At 29.8% G+C, this 25,498-nt stretch overlaps 1 protein-coding gene across 1 annotated transcript in view; it reads right to left on the bottom strand.

The window, feature by feature from the left end:
- Nucleotides 1-23,734: 23,734 nt before the first annotated feature.
- The window catches only part of LOC135955551 (paired box protein Pax-6-like), a 75,927-nt gene continuing 74,163 nt past the window's right edge, over nt 23,735-25,498 (bottom strand). Inside the window, exon 5 of the mRNA XM_065505901.1 lies at nt 23,735-24,526. Coding sequence (XP_065361973.1) covers nt 23,735-24,526 — 792 coding nt within the window. The remainder of the gene's footprint in view (nt 24,527-25,498) is intronic.

Here is a 25,498-nt window from a genome sequence, read left to right as displayed (position 1 = left end):
TACGTTTTGAGATTCGAGAGATCGAAAATGCTATTGCTGATTTAAATCCCAAGAAAGCGCCTGGTATGGACAAGATCAGCAACAAGATGCTTATGGAGCTACCCCGGATAGCAATAAAAATAATTCTTTTTATTTTTAATGCTATATTACGACTTGAATATTATCCTCCAGAATGGAAGGTTTCACTGGTTACCATGATACCCAAGCCGGGAAAAGATCACACAAAAGTAGAATCATACAGACCCATCAGCCTATTGTCTAATATATCAAAGCTATTTGAGAAGATACTTATGAACAAGTTGTACCCGATGTTAACTGAAAACAATTGTATTCCGAATCATCAATTTGGATTTAGAAGAAAACACAGTACTATCGAACAAACCCATAGACTTGTAAATATGGTGAGAAAAGCGTTTGAAGAAAAGAAATACTGTTCTGCACTCTTCATCGACATCTCTCAAGCGTTTGATAAGGTATGGCATGCTGGATTAATATACAAATTGAGTCAAAATTTACCGGCAAACACACATAAGCTGTTGGAAAGCTATTTAACTGGTCGAACATTTAAGGTTAAAGAGGGAAACTTTTTAAGTACTGCACAACCCATTGAAGCTGGAGACCCCCAAGGCAGTATCCTGGGACCTTTTTTATATTTGATGTATTCGTCTGATATGCCAACTAACAATCGCACTCATACATCAACATTTGCTGATGATACTGCTATTCTAAGCATTCATGAAAACCCTCAAGAAGCGTCTCGTTACTTACAAAACCACATATTTGAATTAGAAAAATGGTTAAAACAATGGAAAATTAAAGTCAACGAGCAAAAATGTACTCACATTACATTTACATTGCGTAGAGAATCATGCCCCCCTATTCATATCAATAACCAAACAATAATTCAACAATCGGAAGTGAAATACCTCGGAATACATCTCGATCGTCGCCTTACATGGAAAAGTCATATAGATGCAAAGTTGACTCAAATGAAATTGAAATCAATTCAAATTAATTGGATTATTGGCAGAAACTCCACGCTTAGTTTAGATTGTAAACTTCTACTTTACAACATGATCATAAAACCGATATGGTGTTATGGCATACAGTTATGGGGCACGGCCTCAGCGTCAAATGTAGAAAAGATCCAAAGACGCCAAAACAAGTTTCTAAGAATGATCACAGTTGCCCCCTGGTATATCAAAAACGCGAATATACACAAAGATCTAAACGTGCCCATTGTAAAAACTGAAATCTCGAAAAACGTACAAAAATATTTAAAAAAACTTGAAGTTCACCCAAACCCGCTGGCCCGCAACATATTAGATAACCGTGGCCACACTCGATTAAGAAGGAGGGACACAGCAGACCTAATCTAGAAGGAAGAATGCCAATTTAACCAAAACAACCATGAACACAAAATTTTTTCGTCCGGCACTGGCTGGACTAATTAAATAATAATATTAGATATAAGATTTGAACCACTTATTGTTAGTTCATTAAATAATGAAGATACAATAAATAAATGATGAAAAAAAAAAAATTTGTTGTTCGAGTTGGTCGTTTATGGAATAATCATGTTCCCTACGATGAAAGGCATTTCTCTCATTCGTTAAACAGATTTAAGAAAATATTAATGGAGGTATTTTAATGTCTTTTACACATGTGTTATCAGAAAAATTATACCACTGAATTGCGTGAAAATATATGTAAATTTTTGCTTAACACCCTTGCATGGACTTTAGTTCAATTTTCTAAAAATAAAATAAATTTTTTCTTATAACTATAAGTGTACATTTCATCTATAAAGATTTCTCTACAAAATTGCATCATTTGATTGTTGAAATTAAGTGTTTGAAAAATTGACTTTTTGACATCAAAATCCCTCTGTGTACCGTCTTATTTTTGCATCGGTACATAAAAATCTGATCCATGGAGCTGAGGTAAGCAAGCATGTAGTAGTGTCAATAGGTGAATTATCGGAGGAAGCAGTTGAAGCGAAAAATAGGCATATAAAACAGTTTAGATTGCAACATACCCGAAAAATATCGTGCAATGCTACAAATACAGAACTTTTAAATAGCCTGTTTTAAGATCAGATCCATTTATTTCTGGAGGACAAACTTACCAACAAAGAAAACAAGTAGTTTAAGTCAAGGAGTTTTAAATTTGATTAATATTTGATATATGGGGCATTTCACGTCAAGTGAACCAACTTTTGAAATCGATGTCTTCCGATCGCGATGAAATTTGCACCAATGTTAGTTCTATTGGATAGTAATTCGGACACCATTTTTAAAATTAAAATTTGACATTTTGGCCAAACAGGTGTTTTTTATTATCCATATAACTTATTACCTATTGTTCTTAGCAAAATGTGTCCCAAATAGTTTAGATAGCTATTTATGCAATCTTTCGAAAAAAAAAATTAAAAAAATTTAATAAAATATTTTTGATTATTTTTTTTTAAATCAAAAATATTTTTGACTTTTTTTTCAAAATGGGCCCTTTTTATTTTTTTTAAGAAAGCTTAGGTCTTTTCCTAAGCGACCTATATGGTCGCTTAGTGGGATGCGAGTGGGATATCTATCAAAAAAAATATTTTGTAACTCAAGATTTAAAATTTTTGAATTTTTTTGCAAAATCAAAAACTTTGTTGACTTTTTTTAAAAAAATGGACCCATTTTTTAATTTTTTTTTTTTGCTCAGAAGAAAGCTTATGTGTTTTCCTTTAACACCCTTTTTGTCGCTTAGTGGGATGCGAGTGGGATATCTATAAAAAAAATGTTTTGTAACTCAAGACATACAATTTTTTACTTTTTTTGAAAAATCAAAAACCTTTTTTCCAAAATGGACTCTTTTTTATTAATTTTTTTTTTCTCAAAAGAAAGCTTAGGTCTTTTCCTTTAAAACCTTTTTGGTCGCTTAGTGGGATGCGAGTGGGATATCTATCAAAATAAATGTTTTGTAACTCAAGACAAAGGTTTTTAAATTTGCACTATTTTAATTTTTTTCATATTTGTGTGTAAACCTTAAAAATTAAACTTACGCAGAGAAACTAGACACATTAGCCTTTCCGATGGTATGTAACATACCCAACTAAAATTTCATAGCCTCGATACTGTAATACCCATAATATGTTAACCTCAGGAATAAAAATCACTTTTTTTCTATGGAAATGTTGAATAATTTAATTTTGTTATTTATTTGTAATAATAATTAATTTAGTATATAATAATAATAATAACAATAATAATAAAAAGATGAATAATTTAGTAAAATTTAATCTTAATCACAATAGATCAATTTATATAATAACTATTTTTACACTTAATTTATGAAGTTTTTAAATTTTCAAATATCCATACTTTTATCCTCCTTATTTGTCACCTTTATTAGCTGCTTTTTTTTGTCAATCCTTTCTTGGCGTTATTAGATTCAGCTACTGATTTCGCTGCTGGCTTCTTTTTTGGCTTTGGAAAGAAATCGCATTGAGTAGATGCAGAAAACTTTATTTAATTTGAGTCTTCCTTGCCATCGATTGTTCCCGCAGCATCGAATCTGCTCTTTAGTGTTTTCAATGTTTCCTCATGATCCTCTTTGCTACTAAAAACTATTTTAGTTTCTTTACAATAATTCTTTGCCCAATGGAATAAAGCAGTCGCATCTAAGATGCGATCTTGATGAGAGCACTGGAGGCTATACTTCGCTGCATTTCTTTTGAGGTTTGCTCCAATACCATCACATGCTCCTTTACCATGAGCAGTAGGATGAAAATGCCACTCAGCTGGCATTCCAAAATCTTTTTCATGAGGTGTAAGATTTGCGAAGCTACTTTTGTTTTTAAAATGTTGACGAGCTCCGTCCGAAACGTAGTATACCTTTTCTACTGTAAATTTTGATTTTAGATAATTTAGTATTATCTTCTGGTACTCATAAACTGCAACGGTGTCATGTTTTAAATCGTCGGATATGATTGCCATACTTTTGTGTTCCAGGTTTTCTTCTTTCATGTAGTAAATAACTACTGTGAATATAGTTGCTTGGTCGTTATTGAAGTGGAATGCTTGTATGGAATCCTGAAGAACATATTTATAGTTCTCTGCGAAATCAAATGAAATAATGAATTCACCAGACTTCAAATGTGTTTTCAAGTCCTTGAAGAATGACCACTGCTCTTTGACTAAAAAGTCATGGGTTCTCAAATTTAGCAATCCTCTACACAGTTCTTCCACAAAATCATCCACATTTAAAATTATGGTTTTCAGTGTGCATCTTTCAGTCTGAAGCCAAGATTCAAATTTTAACTCCTCAATACATTCTCGATCAAAAGAGTTGATTAAATTTTCTATGATGGATGTGGTTTCCGGGCAATTCGAACATTCACCTAAGTGGCAAGAAGTTGTAGCATTAGGGCACATAGTCAATTTAAGGCAATCGCGGTAATGGTGTAAATCTTCTGATGAATCATCTTTTAAGTAATTTAAGTTGATTTCCTTCAACATCAATTTAACATTTTCATGGTAAATACAAACACATACTGTGTGAGTTCCGCTGCTTCCTGCCAAAACGCAATGTTTTGGCCTCAGTTGTGTAAATTTTGTGAATCCAATTTTGACATCCTCGTATTCAGATTGAAATGTTGCGAATAATTCATTCAGGTTACAGAGAACCATTCTCTTCTGCATTTGAACTTTCTTGCCATCGATTCGTACAGACATCCAGTCTTTCATCCCTGGCATCAGGCGACTCATATCATCTCGCTGATAAAACTGAGTTATTAGAGATTTAGTATCGCACTCCAAAGTTATTCCCTTCTTTTTGTTTGGGAGTGTGAGAATCCCATGCTCAGCAATTCTTACCAATTGTTTAGCAATTCTTGCTTTTTGTTGAGACGTTCCAAACTCAGTCATTGTTTTTGCAGAACTCCATGTTCTTGGAGCAAGCGTGAGAAGTTGAATTCTTTCAGCTTCACTCTGTGACGTTTTGTGTTTCTCTTTTATTTGTTCAAGAACTTCTACTGCATCCTTATGGTATTGGTTTCGACACTCATTCGTTGAATTTGAAAAGTTAGAATAACCATCATCATCAACAGTTCTGTCTTCATTCTCGGAATTACTTTTGTTTTCATCTGGAATAACTTCAACGCAAGGCTCATTACTATTCAAATTCGGTAATTCGTTCAACTTTCCGAGCTCTTTCCTGCATGATCCACAAATTTTCAATTGTTTTGACAGCGTAGGGAATTTTTTTTAATAAGCCGTCGGAAATATTTCGCATATCTGATGATCTGTGCTTCATTTTGTTAAAGGGATTAAAACAAAAAGACGAATAAATTTCATTTTCAACCTTAGCCTTTTTAGAAGTCGTAGACATTTTGAATTTTGTAAGTATTTATGTAAATAACACACGTCTTAACTTTAACGCTGTTTCTAAAAAACTGATTTCCGTATGTCTTCAGAATGACAATAGATAGTTTTTTAAGATCATATAGGTAGTACGTTTTAATGAATGAGTCTAAAATCTTTTATTAGGGTCAAGAAGGGCTTACATACTAAAGTACCTAGTTTAACCAAATGTTACAAATAATAATAAAAATAAACCACCATATAAATAACCTACCTGTCAACTTCTACCTCTCCACCCACTTCTTAAAGTCAAATGTCATAAAATAATAAATAAACTGGTACTTCGGAGAAGGGCCATAAAATATTTCCACTTGATTCCAAAAATTAGTTTCTGGGGCACCTGATATTTTAACAATGAAAATCACGTGCGCTGAAAACTACCTCTAGGATTGACTAAAAAAGCCGCAAGATACAAAACTCAGACAAATTTTGGGGGTGGAATTAATTAATAGCGGTCGGCCTCATATTGCACCCCTCCAGTGGCTATTATCGGTCAGTTGTTGTGGTTTTTATGTTTAAGGTTTTAGAAACACTTACACACAAATATGAAAAAAATCAATTTAAAAACATTTGTCTTGAGTTACAAAACATTTATTTTGATAGATATCCCACTCGCATCCCACTAAGCGACCAAAAAGGTTTTAAAGGAAAAGACCTAAGCTTTCTTTTGAGAAAAAAAATTAATAAAAAAAGATTCCATTTTGGAAAAAAAAAGTCAAAAAGGTTTTTGATTTTTCAAAAAATAGTAAAAAATTTTATGTCTTGAGTTACTAAACATTTTTTTATAGATATCCCACTCGCATCCCACTAAGCGATAAAAAGGGTGTTAAAGGAAAACACATAAGCTTTCTTCTGAGCAAAAAAAAAATTAAAAAATGGGTCCATTTTTTTAAAAAAAGTCAACAAAGTTTTTGATTTTGCAAAAAAATTCAAAAATTTTAAATCTTGAGTTACAAAATATTTTTTTTGATAGATATGCCACTCGCATCCCACTAAGCGACCATATAGGTCGCTTAGGAAAAGACCTAAGCTTTCTTTAAAAAAAATAAAAAATAAAAAGGGCCCATTTTGAAAAAAAGTCAAAAATATTTTTATTTAAAAAAAAAAAATCAAAAATATTTTATTAAATTTTTTTAATTTTTTTTCGAAAGATTGCACAAATAGCTATCTAAACTATTTGGGACACATTTTGCTAAGAACAATAGGTAATAAGTTATATGGATAAAAAAAACACCTGTTTGGCCAAAATGTCAAATTTTGACCTCCTATAACTCAGAGAGTTCTTGACCGATCTTGTTGAAAAATGGTGTCCGAATTATTATCCAATAGAACTAACATTGGTGCAAATTTCATCGCGATCGGAAGACATCGATTTTAAAAGTTGGTTCACTTGACGTGAAATGCCCCATATGTATATTAACATGTTTAACATGAAGACAATTGCCACATGATGCTTTTGTCATGTCATGTTATGTTATTTTACCTACTTAACAGCAACACGCAAATGCAATGTATATCAAAACAAAAAACAAATGCAGCATCATTTTAACAACATCATAACACACACAACATTAAAAAAATTAACAGATGCATGGATGATATGGAAAATAATTTCTAGTCATTTAAATCATGTATGAGGCATTTTTTGTATGAGATGATTTCAATTCATTTGTAGTATAACAAATGCAACTGCCCAACGATTTGAAGAAAAAGTGTAGAAATTTTTTTCCTATTTTTTGTTTTCAAATAAAATCTAGGAGGCTTGAACAAAATTATTTAAATTTTCTAGTATATTTTTATGTTATTCAAAAGTGTTTGAAATTTTTCTTGGAAAATATTTAATTTTTTTATGATTTTCAGCTATACAATGAGAAAATATGGGCTAAATTTACTGCATTTTTTGAATTTTAATTATATTATTTACGTTTCAGACTTTTCGATACATTTAGAAATATTTTCCAATATTGGGATATTATACAAAAATATTTGAACTACATAATGCAATTTATTATAAAATAGCAACAAATTTGTGTAAAAAAAAGCAAAAATTTCCTTCATGTACAATTTTATAATATTTATGAACATGTTCTTATTCTGAATGAAAAAAGTTTGGAAAAAATTCATGTTCGATTAATAATATTTATTAAAAAATTCATTCCAATTATGAATTTCTTTTTCCTGTGTTACACTTTATTATTTATATTTTTTAAAAATCCTTATATTATTTGCTCTAAATATTTAAAAAAATAAATATAATGCTAAATAATAATAGTTCTCAGATTTTCACAGTTCAGCAGTTGTGTACAATTTCATTCTGCTATGCAATTTTATTCTGCCTAACAATGCGACACTTGTTAACATCAATTCAATTCAATCTACTACACATAACAACAGCATCATCAATAGTTATATACATGACATGGCACAACATGGTTTTCGCGGCGCGATGACATTGTACAACATGATGTGCGCGTCGACACAACAAAACAAAGCATCAAATTTTGAAGTAAGACATTTTTCTACAAAATGTTGTCTTGTGCAGGCCTTTAATGTATATTAATGTCTTATTTTACCTTACCTCATATTGCATTATATAACTTTGTATAACTTTTTAATTTAGTTTTTTTTGACAGTGTATAATTCAAATGAATTAAAATGGAATAAAAATTTACTTAAATTGTTTAAAACAAACGAATTTTCATACTGAAATATTTTATTTCAAAAATTCATAAAACAAATCTAAAAGCCAATCAACCCTTGAAAGATCAAAGGGCTACTGTGGTTACAGTTGTTAATATTTTTTCTTAAAAATTTGCAAACTATAAGTTCTTCGGGCATACTATGAGGTGACAAATTTTGAAGACCCTAGCTTTTTAAGTTTTGGAGATATTGATTATTGACCGCTTGTTCATATAAGGGAAACCACAGTGCAGTGCAGTGTTGTATTTCAAAATACAACACTGTTATACACACGAAAATAGAACATGCTCTAATTGCAAAAAATGTCACGAGTAATACACATGTATTTTACATACACAAAGTTTCATATGGATCACACGGTATGTATATGTTTACATATGGAAAAATGTCCCAATACATGGCACAAAACACAAGCAATACATGCCGTCTGACCCCCCTTTAACTGTAAAATAACGAAAATTACTCAGTGGACGTTTGGTAGGGTATTCACTTTAAGTAACCAAATGCAATAAAAAATGCCATAAAAAATACTCTCTGTATACATTTGAAAAAAAGAGTTCATGATTTCTCCAATTTTAAAGCATAATATTAAGTATATAAGATTTAAATGGGAGAACATATAAGCATTAACACAAAGTAAATTAATAAAGTAGACTCAGTAGAACAGCTGACTATTTTTTTTACTTTGGTCTGAACTGTCAATTCACTTGTGGTTGTTGTGGCGAAAAATACAACAAGCCCAAAAGCAAAAACAACAACAGGCAACTTTGACAGATCAGACCTTAAACCAAAAGCAAAATTGCTTGTGGTTTTTGTAAATGTTGTATTTGTTGTAGTAATGTCGCTACTTTATTAATTTACTTTGCATTAACACTTCATAGTTGCAACAAAATCACAACAAACTAATTTTTTTGTTTAACAAGTGCTGCATAATCTCTTTGTAAATAGAATAAGAAAAAAAATCAAATGCGAGAACAAACAAACACACACATTCATAATTATTATTTATATGAACAGGTCGCACCAGTGATGTTAACTTTTTAATTTCGATTACCGTACAGCCCTAAAAAATTACCGTTTTTTTAGGTAAAATTACCGTATCCAAAGTTTAGTACAAAAATAATAATATTTTCTTATTGAAACAGGTTTATTTTTATAATTCAATATATCGAGGGCCTATATTCAAAACTCTCTATCTTAAAAAACAACTTTTCAGGAAAGCCAAAAAACTGTTTTTTGTCGCGTATTACTTGAGTTATTAAAATTCGGTATGCTACAATTATTATTTTAAAACAACTACTGAATCTCACATATAATTGGTTTTTAAAATTTTGCATTATTGGGGACTTTATGATATATAGAGGGTTTTCTTCTCAAAATATTCAATGTGTATATAAAAATGAAAAGATAGAGGATTTTGCATTTTAATAGAATTAAATTATTTTGATTTCATTTATGCCATCTGTCAGTTTTTAACGTGATTTATTTAAGATAACGGCTAATAATACAACATAAGACACTTTTTAAACAAACTCCAACTTTAACCATTTATTTTTATGCCATGGAAATTATATTTTCCAAAAACATAATGGTAAAATATTTTCATGGTAATTAATTTTTTTAAATGATTGAAAAATGTAAAATTCATGTTCAGCATTCAAAAATTAGTAGGAAAACATGAATTGCAAGAAGAAATTATTCCAAAAAAATATTTGAAAATTATTTGAAAAGATAGAGGCTTTTGCATTCGGAAAAAAATAATTGTATAACATAGAGAAATAACAAAAATGCAAATAAAACAGCAAAAGACAATAGGTTGTAAGAAATTCACACCATAGATGAGGGCTGTTTCACAGAACATTTTACTATCAAAAAGTAATTTTCGTGAATATCAAAGATAGTGGGTTTTGAATATAGGACCATGTTTGTAAAACAGCAGAATGCCATTTTTATCAACATCATTTATTTGCCTTATAATATAAATTCCGTATCTATTTATTTAAATTCATCCATTTCAAAAGCTTCTGGGAAATGCAAAACTAAAGGAATTATAGAAATATTGGTATCGAACAATTGGGGATTTATTACGATCAGTTTTTAATACTAATTTGTATGTTGAAATATTCATACTTGAAAGACTTGCGATTACTTTACCGCGTTATTTGTCTAGCGTATTTTGTCTAGTGGTAGTTGGTTATCATCATCCTCAAAGTTTTATGATTATTTTAATGAGAAATATGTACATTATATGTAGACACATTATGGAAATATAAGGTTTAGGATATAATTTTTAAAAATTTACAGTTGTATTCATAAACGATTGATAGCTTAAAATATCTTTGATAAACAATTTTTAAATGTACAAATTTTAAAGTAGGTAGGTTCGACCCTACTATAAACCTACTTTAAGGAATTATTTTTACTTTTTATCTTAAAAAAGAGGATATTAAAGATAAATTTGGAATAATAGACGATACTATTGCAATTGCTAAACACAATTTCCACTCCGCTGGCGAATAAGTTCCATTTTAATAGTGTATGATTTTGTTTGATATTCCTCCGACAGTGAATAACATGAGGTTCACAAGTTAGTTTGATTGGCATTTTTGTCATTTACATTTAACCTGCAACGCCATCTATATATATAAAAGAGTAACGTTACTGACTGACTGACTGACTGACTGATTCATCATCGCACAGCCCAAACGGCTGAAGCTAGAATCACGAAATTTTAACTGTGGGTTCCTCCCTCCCCAAAACGATCCGATAAGAAGGGATTTTTGGAAATTCGAACGTTTAGGGGGTAAAAAAGGGTAAAAACGGGTAAATTCGGTAACCTTATATCTTCAAAACTAATAAAGATACAAAAAAACTTAAAGTTGCATGTTACTCCATTTAAAAAATAAGCTGACAGGTGTTTCGTACTTTTTCGAAATTCGAAACATTTAGGGGAGAAAACGGGTAAAAACTGTATTTTGGTACTTTTTTTGCACCCTATTTATCTTTTAAACCAATAAACATAGAAACAAATTTTAAATCGTATTCTTTAATTATCAAAAAATAAAAAATATAAGTTTGGTACTTTTTGGAAATTCGAACCCTTAAGGGATAAAAATTGTGTTTATTTTTGGTACTTTTTCATAAAATATGTTTTTCTATAATTTGACATAGGCATACGAATATTTTATTATGAGCTCCCACCACGATACAGAAATTTATTTGAATTAAATTTTACCAAAACAATGGGGATAAAAAGGTACCAAAAAGGGGATAAAATCGGAAAAATACATTTTATTGAAATTATTAAGCCAATTTTGATAATTTTTTTAACACTGGTTCCTGGATTCATACAAAAATTAACTAACAGGGTTTTATTTGGAACTCGAGTGCCAAGGTGTATATTGGGCCAAATCCGGGTAAACAGTTTGGTACTTTTTTAAAACATATTTTTTCTTGGGCACATTAACACAGATTTTAATATTTTGAGACATGTCTGTAGCATAAACAATTTTGGCAAAATGGAATATTTTTAAAGGTCGAACTTGAGGGGTGTTCGAGGAAGAAAAGGGAAATTGGTACTTTTCTCCTAATGGTACTTTTTTAATATTTTAAATTATTGCACTTATCGACATTAAAGTTAGCTGATTTGTATCTGAGTGAAGTTTGTGTTAGGCATAGGGTATAATATTTAGGCATCAAAATGTGTGAACAGAACTATAGGTACTTTTTTGTTCTTCTAATGGTACTTTTTTGAAATTTCTATAACAATGGACTTAGAAACATGAAATTAAACATATATGGTCCTAAGTGAGTGAGAATTCTAGGGGGAGACTTTTTGGTACTTTTTCTTTATTGGAATGGTACTTTTTGTAATTTCTTCACCAATGAACCTAGAAACATAAAATAAAGCTTATATATAAACCGAGTGAGTAGGAAACCACAAGTGTGGGTTTTTTGGTACTTTTTCTATATTCTAATGGTACTTTTTTGAATTTTCTATAACTATGGACTTAGAAACATGAAATTAAGCATATATGGTCCTAGGTGAGTGAAAATTCTAGGGGGAGACTTTTTGGTACTTTTTCTTTATTCTAATGGTACTTTTTTGAATTTTCTATAACAATGAACTTAGAAACATGAAAATAAGCATATATGGCCCTAAGTGAGTGAGAATTCTAGGGGGAGACTTTTTGGTACTTTTATATTCTAATGGTACTTTTTGAATTTTCTGTAATAATGGACATAGAAATATGAAGTTAAGCATATATGGTTCTAAGTAAGTGAGAATTCTAGGGGGAGAGTTTTTGGTACTTTTTGTTTATTCTAATGGTACTTTTTTGAATTTTCTATAACAATGAACTTAGAAACATGAAATTAAGCATATATGGTCCTAAGTAAGTGAGAATTCTAGGGGGAGACTTTTTTGTACTTTTTCTTTAATCGAATGGTACTTTTTGTAATTTCTTCACCAATGAACCTAGAAACATGAAATAAAGCTTACATGGGCCCGAGTGGGTGGGCATCTACAAGTGACTGCTTTTTGGTACTTTTTCTATATTATAATGGTACTTTTTGAATTTTCTATAATAATGGACCTAGAAATATGTTATTAAGCGTATATGGTCCTATGTGATTGAAAATTTAGCGGATACTTCATGGTACTTTTTCTTTATTATAATGGTACTTTTTTTAATTTTGTATAACAATGGACTTAGAAACATGAAATTAAGCATACACGGACCTAAGTCAGTGAGAATTCTAGGGGGAGACTTTTTGGTACTTTTTCTCTATTCGAATGGTACTTTTTGTAATTTCTTCACCAATGAACCTAAAAACATGAAGTAAAGCTTATTTGGACCGGAGTGAGTGGGAATCCACAAGTGCCTGATTTTTGGTACTTTTTGTGTATTGTAGCGGTACTTTTTGAATTTTCTGTAATAATGGCCATAAAAATATGAAATTAATCGTATATGTTCTAAAGTGAGTGAGAATTCTAGGGGGAGACTTTTTGGTACTTTTTCTTTATTCTAATGGTACTTTTTTGAATTTTTTATAACAATGAACTTAGAAACATGATATTAATCGTATATGTTCTAAAGTGAGTGAGAATTCTAGGGATAGACTTGTTGGTACTTTTTCTTTATTCGAATGGTACTTTTTGTAATTTCTTCACCAATTAACCTAAAACCATGAAATTAAGCTTATATGGGAGTGAGTGGGAAACCACAAGTGGGTGCTTTTTGGTACTTTTTATATATTCTAATGGAACTTTTTGAATTTTCTGTAATAATGGACACAGAAATATGAAATTAGGCGTCTATGGTCCCAAGTGAGTCAAAATTCAAGGCGCTTGGTACTTTTTCTTTGTTCTCATACGTACTTTTGTGAATTTACTATAATAATGGACCTAGCGTTTCCAAAAAACCGCGGTTTCGTTTTTTTTTGGGTTTTATGATAATTTTTAAATATTAATTGTTATAGAAACAAAATTAGTTGATAATATAGGAAAGGCTATACAAATTTAAAATTCAAAATTGACGGGTTATGGTTTAGTGAATGCGAATTCAGAAGTGATAATCAATGGTACTATTTGTTTATTGCAATGGTACTTTTTGAATATTTTATAATAATTTTAGGCACACATGATTTTAAATGAATTTGAATTCACAAAAGTTGACTTTAGTGGTAACTTTCTTTTGCATTTTCTATAATAATGGACCCAGAAATATGAAAATAGACATTTACAATTAGATTCACAAAGGGAGACTTAATAGTACTATTTCATTCTTCTAATTGGGGTGGCGAAGCGCACCGGGTCTGCTAGTATAGTAATAAAATGTGTAAACATTGTGGAAGAAGGTCCACACAATCTAATATACCCACTCCGGAATTAAAACTATGTGTTTCCACATAGAAATTAATTAAATTTTGTTAAAATTTAACAAAATGTCAATAAAAATAAATTAATAAAACAAATTATAAAACAGTGATGTTTATTTTATCACAGAATATTCGTCATTCGAATACTTTTAATAATAATTGAAATAAAATATATAAAAAAGTTTGTACATTAAAACATTTTAGCTTAATATAAATTTAATAGAATCAGATACAAATTTTTTATCTAAAAATTAGTTGCTATCTTCAAAAATGTATTATTACTAAAAACAATTAATGAAAAAAACTAAATTAACGAATAATTTATCCTAATTGAAAGCAACACTAACAACAAAAAAGGGGAAATAAATGAGAAGCACTGCCAGCTTAGACAAAAATCAGTACATTAGTTATTGTACCTTTATCAAACTTTTATGAATACAATACTTTTATAAATGATTTTTAAAGCTAAAGTGTTCGTCAACAAAATTGTGTTTTAAATCTACAATAAGGTTTTTTATGCATATAGCCGTTTGATTATACCTATTCCACAAGCACAATAATGTGTAATTTCACAGTATTATACATTAAATAACCATTCCGACGATACCATACACAAGCATTTGTATCGGATCAGCCAGTTAGAATTGGCAGATTTATTTCGAAAATATTGCGTCGCACGTACTACTTACCACCTTTGTGCAATCTTCATAGCGATGCAGTAAAGACAGCAGTTTATCGAGTACCCACAAAAATTTATTAAGTAAAGTAGTTACTGTGACTTTTGAGTCTATTATTTGTGATAATTTTATTTCAATCATCATACAAACAGACATACAAACATAAAACACTTAAATGAAAAATTCCCACAAAAATAATAATTGTTTCGTTATTAATTAAACAATCAAACCGTTAAGCATGACAATATATAGTAAATCGTGCTTAAACATCTTTATAAACAAATTATATGTTCTCGTACATATTTACATATTGTTTATTTATAATTGGACAAGTGAAACGATAATTTGGACACCTTTAAGCTGCCAATACAATGTACAGAAATCTTTAATACTTAGCACCTGTACATGTACAAACATATGTACATACATAGATACATACAGACAGACCTATGAAGGTTTTCATTGTTGTTACATATTGTATTTTTATAGGTTTTGTCTTCTACTTTTTTTGTGTAACTTTTCACTGAAGCAAGTAAATAATCTGTCAATCGTATATAATTATATAGTAAATTCTCATTGTTCAATGTACAACATTCATTTTATTTATAAGTATTTATGCACTAAGAGAAATTCAATAAAAAAAAATTAACAAAAAGTTAAAATGTAAATAAAAAACCTTTCGAAATAAGTATACATAATTTTATTTTTGGGATACCCTAAAATATATTCATCTAAAAAATACAAATAACTCATTCATTTAGTTGCAAACGATAGAGCGTAAAAATACAAATATTTCATTCTTTGCCATTGTAGAATTAGCAAGGTAGAAAGTATGTTCTCAATTATACATTCCCTATAACGTCAAACAAAAGAAAATTAAAAAATATAAAAAGGAAATACCAAAAAAAATAATTGAATTAAAATTTTTATTACAAAAATTTACTAGCAATTGAAGATAAACTATATTTTTTTTAAAAATATCGCGGTAACAAATTAAAAAAAGTTAAGTGATTAAATACATAGTTTGACGTTTTAGGGGTGAACATTGGAAACTCTCTCTAATAATTGTACCTGGTAACTGATTGTACCATGATTCTTTGCTTGATGTTGTTGCAGATTTTTTATTTTTTAACCATACATGCACACAAACTACAATCTTCTCTTCCTTTATTTTATAATTTATTTAATGTCCACAAACCAAACGATTTCGTAATGATCACGTTTTTATGTGGTCAAAAACCTTGATAACTCCGTTCAAATCCGTCAAAGTGGGGTTGATATAAACTACAGGGTTATAGGTCAATTATGGATGGCAACCGAAGTTCTGTTGTCAAATTGGCAACCAGAAATTTGGATCAATATTATAATATTCTGCCGATTTCATTGGATTAAGATTTTTGTTGCAGCTATAATTTCAGTATCCCTAAAAGCTATAACGTGTAGACCCATTTGGCATGAAATATCGAAAAATGAATTTATTGTGAGTAAAGGCAGCAGCTTTATTCTTTATTCGGATCGACACCAATCACCATTTATATCCTTTATTACGCTTTTGAGTATATTTTAGATATTTAGTTGCTTTCCAGAGATTGTAATCGTTAGTATTAGCTGGACTTAGCTTGGAAAGTTATCTATTGATTGAATCATTTTTTAATTCTCATAGACTAGCTGTACGATTAAAATTTGTCTTATCCAGCTCATCGAGATATCGAGATTTCAATCGGCAGCTGAAAATTCGAACTATAATTTAAAATTTGCGGTGTATCCCTAAACGAAGGTTCATTTATCACTTTTAAAAACCTTTCTACAGCAGAGTCAATTTCGAATTCGGCATTAAAAGACGAACTGAGATCAAGTTGAGATTCAATGTAGCGTTGAAAAAGATTAATGTCAGTTTTTGAAAGGACATGCCATGATTTTAATTGCCTTTTCTTTCACGCTGTCGTGAAGCTAACATCAATTGAGCTATGCTCAAAGCTAAGATCATCACTATACATCTGGTATTTTGAATGTAACTGCTGGCCAGTATGTAGGCGATCCCATCGATAGCGAACTGTACTGATTTTTCGTAATGCATTTAAAGAGTAATTTTCCTATAGGGTTAGTTAGACCATGTGTGTTTTGCGTTGAAATCACCGCCTACTAAAAATCGATTATCAATATTGTTGAAAAATCGTTAGTACTGATCACATTTGATGTTGTATCTTTTGGTAAAATATACAGAGTATATAGAAACACTGCTGTTAGCAAGTTATTTGTATGCCGGAAAAGAGACTAGCAAAATATCAATAACATTATTTTTAAGAAAGACTTCTATTTCAGTAATATGATTCAAAATTGCATTTGAGTTCCATTCTGCTATTACAAGATTTAATTACATAATGTTGCCATTATGAAGACCTTTAATTACTACACTAAAAGCTCGCTCTTGTTTGAGTTGAAAGGTGTGATATATTACATTGGCGGCTCTGGCTGATGAGATTGATGGTCGCTTTGGAATATTTATTTGCGGTGAGTTGGACCTCTTACGGTTATTTTCAGGGACACTCTGCCATTGATATTCAAATTCTATTTTTTAGTTTAAATTTCATTGCTGGTATTTTGTTCGATATCAAGAAAAATTCTATCAAAGTCTACGCATATTAAATTGCGCTTTTTATAATGGGATTAACACTGTTGATATTTGTTGTTTTATATTATTTCTGAATAGCTATCATAGAGGGCCCGCTTCCGAAAAACACTAACGAAAATAAATTTTCGTTTATAAAATTCAGCTGTGCCTTCACCAAATTATACTTCAAAATAAAAATTTTAAATATTTTTGGTAAACAAAATAAATTTTTTTTCAAGGTTGTTTTTTAATTTTTTGGAATTTTTTTTTGTTTTTTCAAAAATTCGGGTTAAAAATATTTTTTCCGATTTTAACACATTGTAGGTCCAACTTACAATGGTCTTATATACGTCGTTGCAAAGGTCTTTGAAATATCTATCATTAGATATCCATATTGTCTACATTAATGACTTAGTAATCCAGATATAGGTAAAAAATCGAGGTTGTCCCGGTTAAGTCCTTATATCTCAGCCATTTGTGGACCGATTTTCTCGATTTCAATCGAGCTGAAAGAATTCCGGATATATTAATGTATGAATCGTGTATGTAAGTTATTTTGGAGCTTCGGAAAGTTGATTTCAACAGATAGACGGATAGATTATGTATATATACTTTATAGGGTCGGAAAATTATATTGTGGAAATTACAAACGGAATGACAGCTTATATATACCCATGTCACGAAGGTGAAGGGTATAATAATAATACCTTCGAAAAAACGCGACGCAAACCGAAACGACGCAAAACGAAGCACGATTTTCCATTCATTTGTATTGATTTTCATTTAATTGGTTTCTAGATTCATAATTTTTAATGAAAAAAATTAATTTTTCAATGCGACGCAAACTGAAACAAAAACGATGCAAATCGAAGCACTAACGACGCAACTTTGAAGCCATGCAACGCAAACTGGAACAAAATCGATGCAACTTCGAAATCATACACATTTTAAAAGACGCAACGTCGAAACCGGGGTATTAGTGTATTTGATTTGACTTTTTATAAAAATAAACAATACTTATAAAGCAATATAATTTTGTTTGTGGGTACTTACTTTGTTCTTTAAATATTCCATAAAATTAAAAAAATAATAAATTTAAATATGTATGTACATTACGGATATAACTTTTTAATTTGTTTTATTTTTAAATATAAAAATTGGCATAGTATAGTCGAATAGGGCATTAAAAATTATGAAGAAATGTCCAACACTAATGATGTTTTAAATAAGTATTTGTAAGCAATGAAATGACGTTGTAATTTATTTCAATAAAATACATATGGGAGATTTCATGTCAAGTGAACCAACTTTAAAATCGTTCTCTTCCGATCGGGATTAAATTTGCACAAAGGTTAGGCCTATTGGATAGTAATTCAGACACAATTTTGACATTTTGGCCAAACATGTGTTTTTTCACATCCATGTAACTTATTACCAGGGAAACCGGAAATATGCTCTAAAAAAAGCGTTTTAGGCGCTTTAAATATGCAGTAAAAACTTTAAAATATGCTCTTAAAATTTAAAAAATATGCTCTTAAAAAAACAAAATTTTACATAATTTTTTAACCAAAAAAAATTTACTTAAATTTTCAAATAAAAATCGTTGTCTATTGGATCTGAAAACATTTTTATACATAGAAAATGTTCTTTCGACATCAAGTGATGTTACAGGAGCAAATTTAAAAGACAATATTTCTTTAACACCTAGAACGGTTAAGTTTGAATTAGAACTAAAATTTGATATTTAGATAAAAATAAAAATCGTTGTCTATTGGATCTGAAATCATTTTTATACATAGAAAATGTTCTTTCGACATCAAGTGATGTTACAGGAGCAAATTTAAAAGACAATATTTCTTTAACACCTAGAACGGTTAAGTTTGAATTAGAACTAAAATTTGATATTTAGATGGAGCTATTATTAAAATAGTGCTTATTTTATATTAAAACAAGTAAGAGAGCTATATTCGGCTGTGCCGAATCTTATATACCCGTCACCTAATTATACTTCAAAATAAAAAATTTAAATATTTTTAGGTGAACAAAAATTTTTTTTCAGTTTTTTCATTTTTTGGATAAAAAAATTTTTCGAATTGTTATTTTAAATTTTAAAAAAAAATGTCTCTTTTTTAAATTTTTTTTTTGGTGAAAAGCCATCTATTTTTCAATTTTGAATTTTAAACAAAGGAAGTAAAAACAGTAAGACAAAATTTGTTTTTGATAAACTCAAAATATGCTATTAAACAGTAAAATATGCTCTAAAAACGCAAAATATGACATAAATATGCTCTTAAAACAAATATATGCAAAAATATGTATTTAAGGGTAAAATATACAAAAATATGCACTAACAAATCGATTCCAAAATTCTTAAATAGTTCTGAAACGTGTAAATATCTTATCCATGTGCTCATTAGACTCACCAGAAAAAACATGCATTTGCATATTTTGGTTTCCCTGCTTATTACCTATTGTTTTTAGCAAAATGTGTTCCAAATAGCTTAGACAGCTATTTTTTCAATCTTTCGAAAAAAAAATATTTTAAAAAAAAAATAAAAAAATTTTAATATTTTTTTCCGAAATGAAAAATCTAACTCAAAGAGTTCTTGTTGAAAAATTGTATTTGAATTACTATCTTAGAAGTCTAACTTTTGTGTAAATTTCATAACGATCGGAAGATATCGATTTTAAAAGTTGGTACACTTGACGTGAAATCCCCCATATATTATTTTTATTACTTTGACTTCGTGACTTATAGTGAAGTTCAAAAAAATTCCAAAATCTGGGGGAATAAATTTGTTTGTATTGATTTAGAAAATTAATTTGTTTCGTAACGTTTTTTATTCAAAATAACCCAAATTAATGTTTTTTGTTAATAAATCAACATTGCCAACGCTAAAAATTTTGTTATAGCCCTAATGTACACATTATTTGAATCTCTTGTTATTTAAATCGTTTTCCTTTACTTACGTATAATAATTGTCAATAAATATTACACATTATATTTAATTGCACTAAGTTTATGAATTCATGTTTTTTCACATAATTGGGTGTTTTTTAATTTGTTCACGACTATCGAGGAGTATGATTCGGATTAGTATGACACTTGATATAAAATTGCAGCGTTGATAATACATCGCGATGAACAGGTCCAGATGAAAAGATTTGTTTAAGACTCCTTATAGGAACGACGGGAACATAAAATTGCATGTAATGTTAAACGTAATCAATTGGTTAATTCACAAGGTATCTTATCAGTCATATTGTCATAATGTCCTAATATATCACGACTCGGCGGCTCGGCTTAACCGACTCTTAGGCATTCGTCGCAGGTCTCTGCTGGTTGGTTACGATAACACAATAAACATAGCATACAGAGTGCTATTAATTTAGGAAATTTTTTGCTTGAAAAGCAATTAAAACCATTCAAGGTTGCCAATTTAGCCATTTTCCGGCTAGATCTAGCGATTTTATTATCATTTAGCCATAAAAAAATGGCTAGAATTAATCTAGCCGGAAGATCTAGCCATTTTATTTTGTCTTAGCCTTTTTTATTTTATACTTATCTTGAGCATTTTTGGAATTTTTTAAAAATAAAACAGTATTTTTTATCAAATGACAAAGAAACAGTCTTTTTAAACAAATTCGTCTGTTGATGATTTGATGAGAATATTATTGGTTTTATGAAAACAGGCTTCCAAATTGTTTCCAAAGCAAACACATGAGGCATATTCAAAAATCAATTTAACATTTCTTTAATGGATCCAATTTTGAATGTAAGTGCCCAGAAATATGTTTAATTTATCAAAAAGGAAAAAAATATTGATATTACAATATTTATCCGCATTTTCTCAATCTCTGGTTATTTTTCATCGTGACGATATACTGACAGTTCTCATACAAAAATTCTATTTATTGAAAGTATATCGTTACGAAATACGATAACCGGAGATGGAGAAAGTGGGGGTTAATCTGCTAAACCCCATTAATACGAAGTCGGTAAAAATTATTTTTCAAAACTGTCAGTATAACTATTAGTTAACACATAACCAGACTCCGTGGTAATGGGGGCAAGAAATGTAATATTTATGAATTTGTATTATTTTTGGGTTTTAGCCATTTCTAGCCATTTATAATTCAAAATCTAGCCATTTTCTGAGCTGAAGAGTTGGCAACCTTGAAACCATTATGAAATATTAGGACATTATGACATGATAAGAGACCTTGTGAATTGACCAAATATAAAAATTCAATATCCGTTAAAAAGTAACAAACGTTTAAAACATTATACAGTAGTTTTGACTTACCTGCCTTTCACTTAAGAGCATTTTGCATATAAGTGCACAAAACTTGTGTTTTGTATATTTATTTACCAAACTCCATATAAATTCGTTAATTCAAGTGCATTGTTCATACCTGCACATTTAAGATAAGTGCATAATACTTTTGGAAGCTATAACTGGTTTTCATACAAAATGAAATCAAAACAAATAAGAAAAATACGATTTTGAATGAAAAAATATGTTGTAAACTTCTTAATAATTTTAAAAGTAGCTAAAATATCAATTTGACGTTATTTTTAGACGGAAAAATCACAAAGCTTCATGTAAATTATTTGCCGTTAGCTGCTTTTTTGGGCAGCAAACTGTAAATGCACTTACCAGCATCAATGAGCAGGTAACTGCATGAGGTTAACTGCATTTTTAACTTACCTGCACAAAATATCGTGCAAAGTTGATTGTGCAGGTAAGTCAAAATTACTGTATTTATGATAACTTTTCTTCATATTTCAAAACTTATGTTTTTCCGATTTTAAAATTTGTATTTGTGTTACAATCATATTATGTGAAATATTTTACTAAGAGACTATGAAACTGCACGATTTTTTTCGAACATATTTGTTTCCTCTCTATATTACTTAATATTTAAAATAAAATATAAAAGTATTGTTTTACTTTATTACAAAAAATGTCTATCTGTCTGTCAGTTTAAAACACGATAGGGCAAACACGAAAGGAGCCAGCTGGATAAAATTATCCATAAATAATCTCTGTTGATAAGGTTTGTTTGGTATTGAAAATGGTCCATGACACATTTGTCCCTAGTCCCCATACATGGTCCCCTTCGGAAAATGTCTTGAACATTCATAATTGTCTTATAACACCGTACGACACTCAATATTAGACACGAACCGGATGATATACGTCTGAAACAATAATTTAAATAGAGAAAAACTGCGTTTTCAGTTTTTCATTTCGTGATCCTGTATCCTTTTAAAAGGACTTCAAATTTTCAGAGGAATACATTTTTAAAAAAATGTTTTAAAATACTTCTGATCATCCTACTATGCCAAATTCGGTGTCAAATGATCAAAAAGAGTTGTAAAATATTTCGTATTATATTTATTTTATCCTGTAAGGGTCAAAAGATGTCAGAAATGTCCTTTCAAATTTTTATCATTGAATATCCTTTTAGATTTCATCCTTTATATATATATCCTTTATAATATTTGGGTCTTTAACGCACTAGTTTTTTAAAAGGAATTTATTGGAAATCTTAAAGGATTTTAAGGGACATTTTTGACATCCCATTCCTGACAGAAAAATATTTTATTGTCAATAAATAATTTGTATATAATGATAACATAAATTTCGATATATGCAAGTCATTCATTCATAAAAGCTGATTCAAGTCCACATAGAAGGCCAAAATTACATATTGATTGTGGGTATACAATATTCAGCTCAGCCGAATATACATAATACTCTTACTTTTTTCCGTTTATTGGCGGAAATGCCGCGATTGGCATCCCTAGTATTCATTCATCGCGACAATTGTCTAAAAGCATAATGTGTTTAGAGATACATAAATGCTACTGGACCGGAAGTATAAAAAAACAAAATATATAATTTTTTTTATACTTAATATATGTATGTACATAAAATTAAAATACATCTGAATTCAGTTTACAATGCATTCAAATACATTGATTCTACTTTTTTGACAGCCGCGTAGAATGCGAGAAATCGTAAAACGTGTGGTATGGACCTCCAGCTTTATGAAGGTGAAAATAGTACTGCATTAAATCCTATTGCGATTCCGTTATAACTAAATGCGAAATTTAATATTTTAACAAATTAAAATTTTTATGAATTTTGTTGCAAAAACAGAAATGCAAATAATTTTGCTCCTTGTAAACCTATTTCCATATTTCAGAGCCGATGCGTCATGGTTTAACGTTAACCGATTTGACTGATATTTTCGGAGTTGGGTTATTATATCAAATGTCACAATGATCCTAGTCGGACTCCTCGAAATTCCCAAAAACAATCAATAAAAAACACCCAAAAACATGCATACATAAATAAATACATACATATATAATATTATAGTAATAATTAAGATAACTAAACAATAAGGATGAAATTTTAATTGAAAAATGTTTACAAAGTAAAATACTAAATTGTGTGAATATTATTATTTGTATCATTATTAAATCTATTATTGTTATTATTATTATTATTACTGTTTTTATTATTCTTAACGTTTTCGACGTCACTAGCACTATCACGGTCAATGTCAATGTCACTATTACTTCCGTTCGTCATACTATTAATTGTAATTGATGCAAATTTTTTAAGTGATGAAGGTGCGGCGGCCATCGTATTTTTATGTTTTTGGTTTACGGGTTGCTTTGCACTGATTTCCAATGTGGATGAGTCCAGATATTGTGAAGTATCATTCTTGGCGAGAGCTCTAGCCGAGCCTGGTGGGTGGATGTTTATGGATTTAAACGCACTATTTTCACCTCCCATTAATAATGGAACTGATGCTGTGTGTGATGAAAGCATTGCATCCATTATTTGTCTCTGCTGACGATTTGGACTCTTGTTGTTCGATTCCGCTGGAGGCGGACTTATATGTGGATTTTCGGTATGGATGGGAGTAATGCTTGAAGCTGGCGCTGACGGGTTCAGTGTTTTTTCGCCGATGTCGTGGTACATTGAGTTCTCCACACATTGATATGTTGGATATAGTAGGGTTTGATGTTGGTTCAGATTCATTGGTTCCAATGAACTGTCGACTCCCGTTATTCTTGACAGTATTTGCGGCAGTTTGTGGGAGAAATGCGGTTCCGTAGAGAAATTTATTGGTGATGAATGATTTTGTGGTGATATTGAGCCCCTTTTCCGTAATAGATTCACACGTTGATGTCGCCGCCATTTCGCTCGTCTGTTGGAAAACCAAACCTAATTGATCAATATTAAGAAATCATGTGTTAGTTTATAAAAGTGTCAATGTGACGTTATGATTGTTATTGATATAAGTACATCCATATGCATACGTGCATACATACATATGTATATAGTTATCCATGATCATTTCTGTGTGCGGGTGTTATTGAATGTAAGTATTAGTTTGGTATGATCCCAGCGGAAAAAAATAGACACAAGAACACCCAGTCGCATTGCAAAATCGTGATGTGTTGTTAAAGATTTTTCTAACTAAAATTAAAGTTTGCTTCATTTTAAGACATCACTTCACGAAATGTCTGCTCTATTGTGTTAAATCAATTGCGTATCTTTAGATTTTGTGATTCTTTTAATATTTGATCCAAAATAACAATTCAATAATATGTCTATATGTAGACTTCGTATCACAACTATAAACACCATTGTATAAGCCCATATTTAAATTTAAGAAAATACATTTCTAACATAAACACTATAAGTTTTAAGTAGAACTAAAATACATTAAATTTAAATTAAACTATTCGATTTATTTAATAAGGTTATCATTTTTATGAAGGAATATTGCAATAAATAGTGTAAAAACAAAAGATGAATTAAATTTATTTTGGATAGAATCGACCTTATTTTTAGCAAGCTTAAAAATAATTCCAGACATAATTTCTACCAAATTTCCAATTCATTTCTTCAAACATTGCATTAGTACGAAAACATTCCAGAATAACTTATCGGAATAATATGGAATAATGCCCGCAAAATGTTTTCAATAGTTATATAGTTATTAAAAAAGCAATTAATATGAATATGAGATCATAGCAATCCTTTCATAATTTTTTCAAAAAAATTAACAACAGCAGTAAAATCTTGAAATAAAATACTAAGTTTTTTCAAATATGTTATTTTTTAAATCATATCGATCTTCAATGTATTTTATTATTATTTATATAGAAGCGCGTCAGCTCGTTTTTTAAA

This window comes from Calliphora vicina, chromosome 3 (genome assembly GCF_958450345.1).
Source record: "Calliphora vicina chromosome 3, idCalVici1.1, whole genome shotgun sequence".
Taxonomy (NCBI): Eukaryota; Metazoa; Arthropoda; class Insecta; order Diptera; family Calliphoridae; genus Calliphora; species Calliphora vicina.
This window is presented reverse-complemented; position numbering and strand designations above follow the sequence as displayed.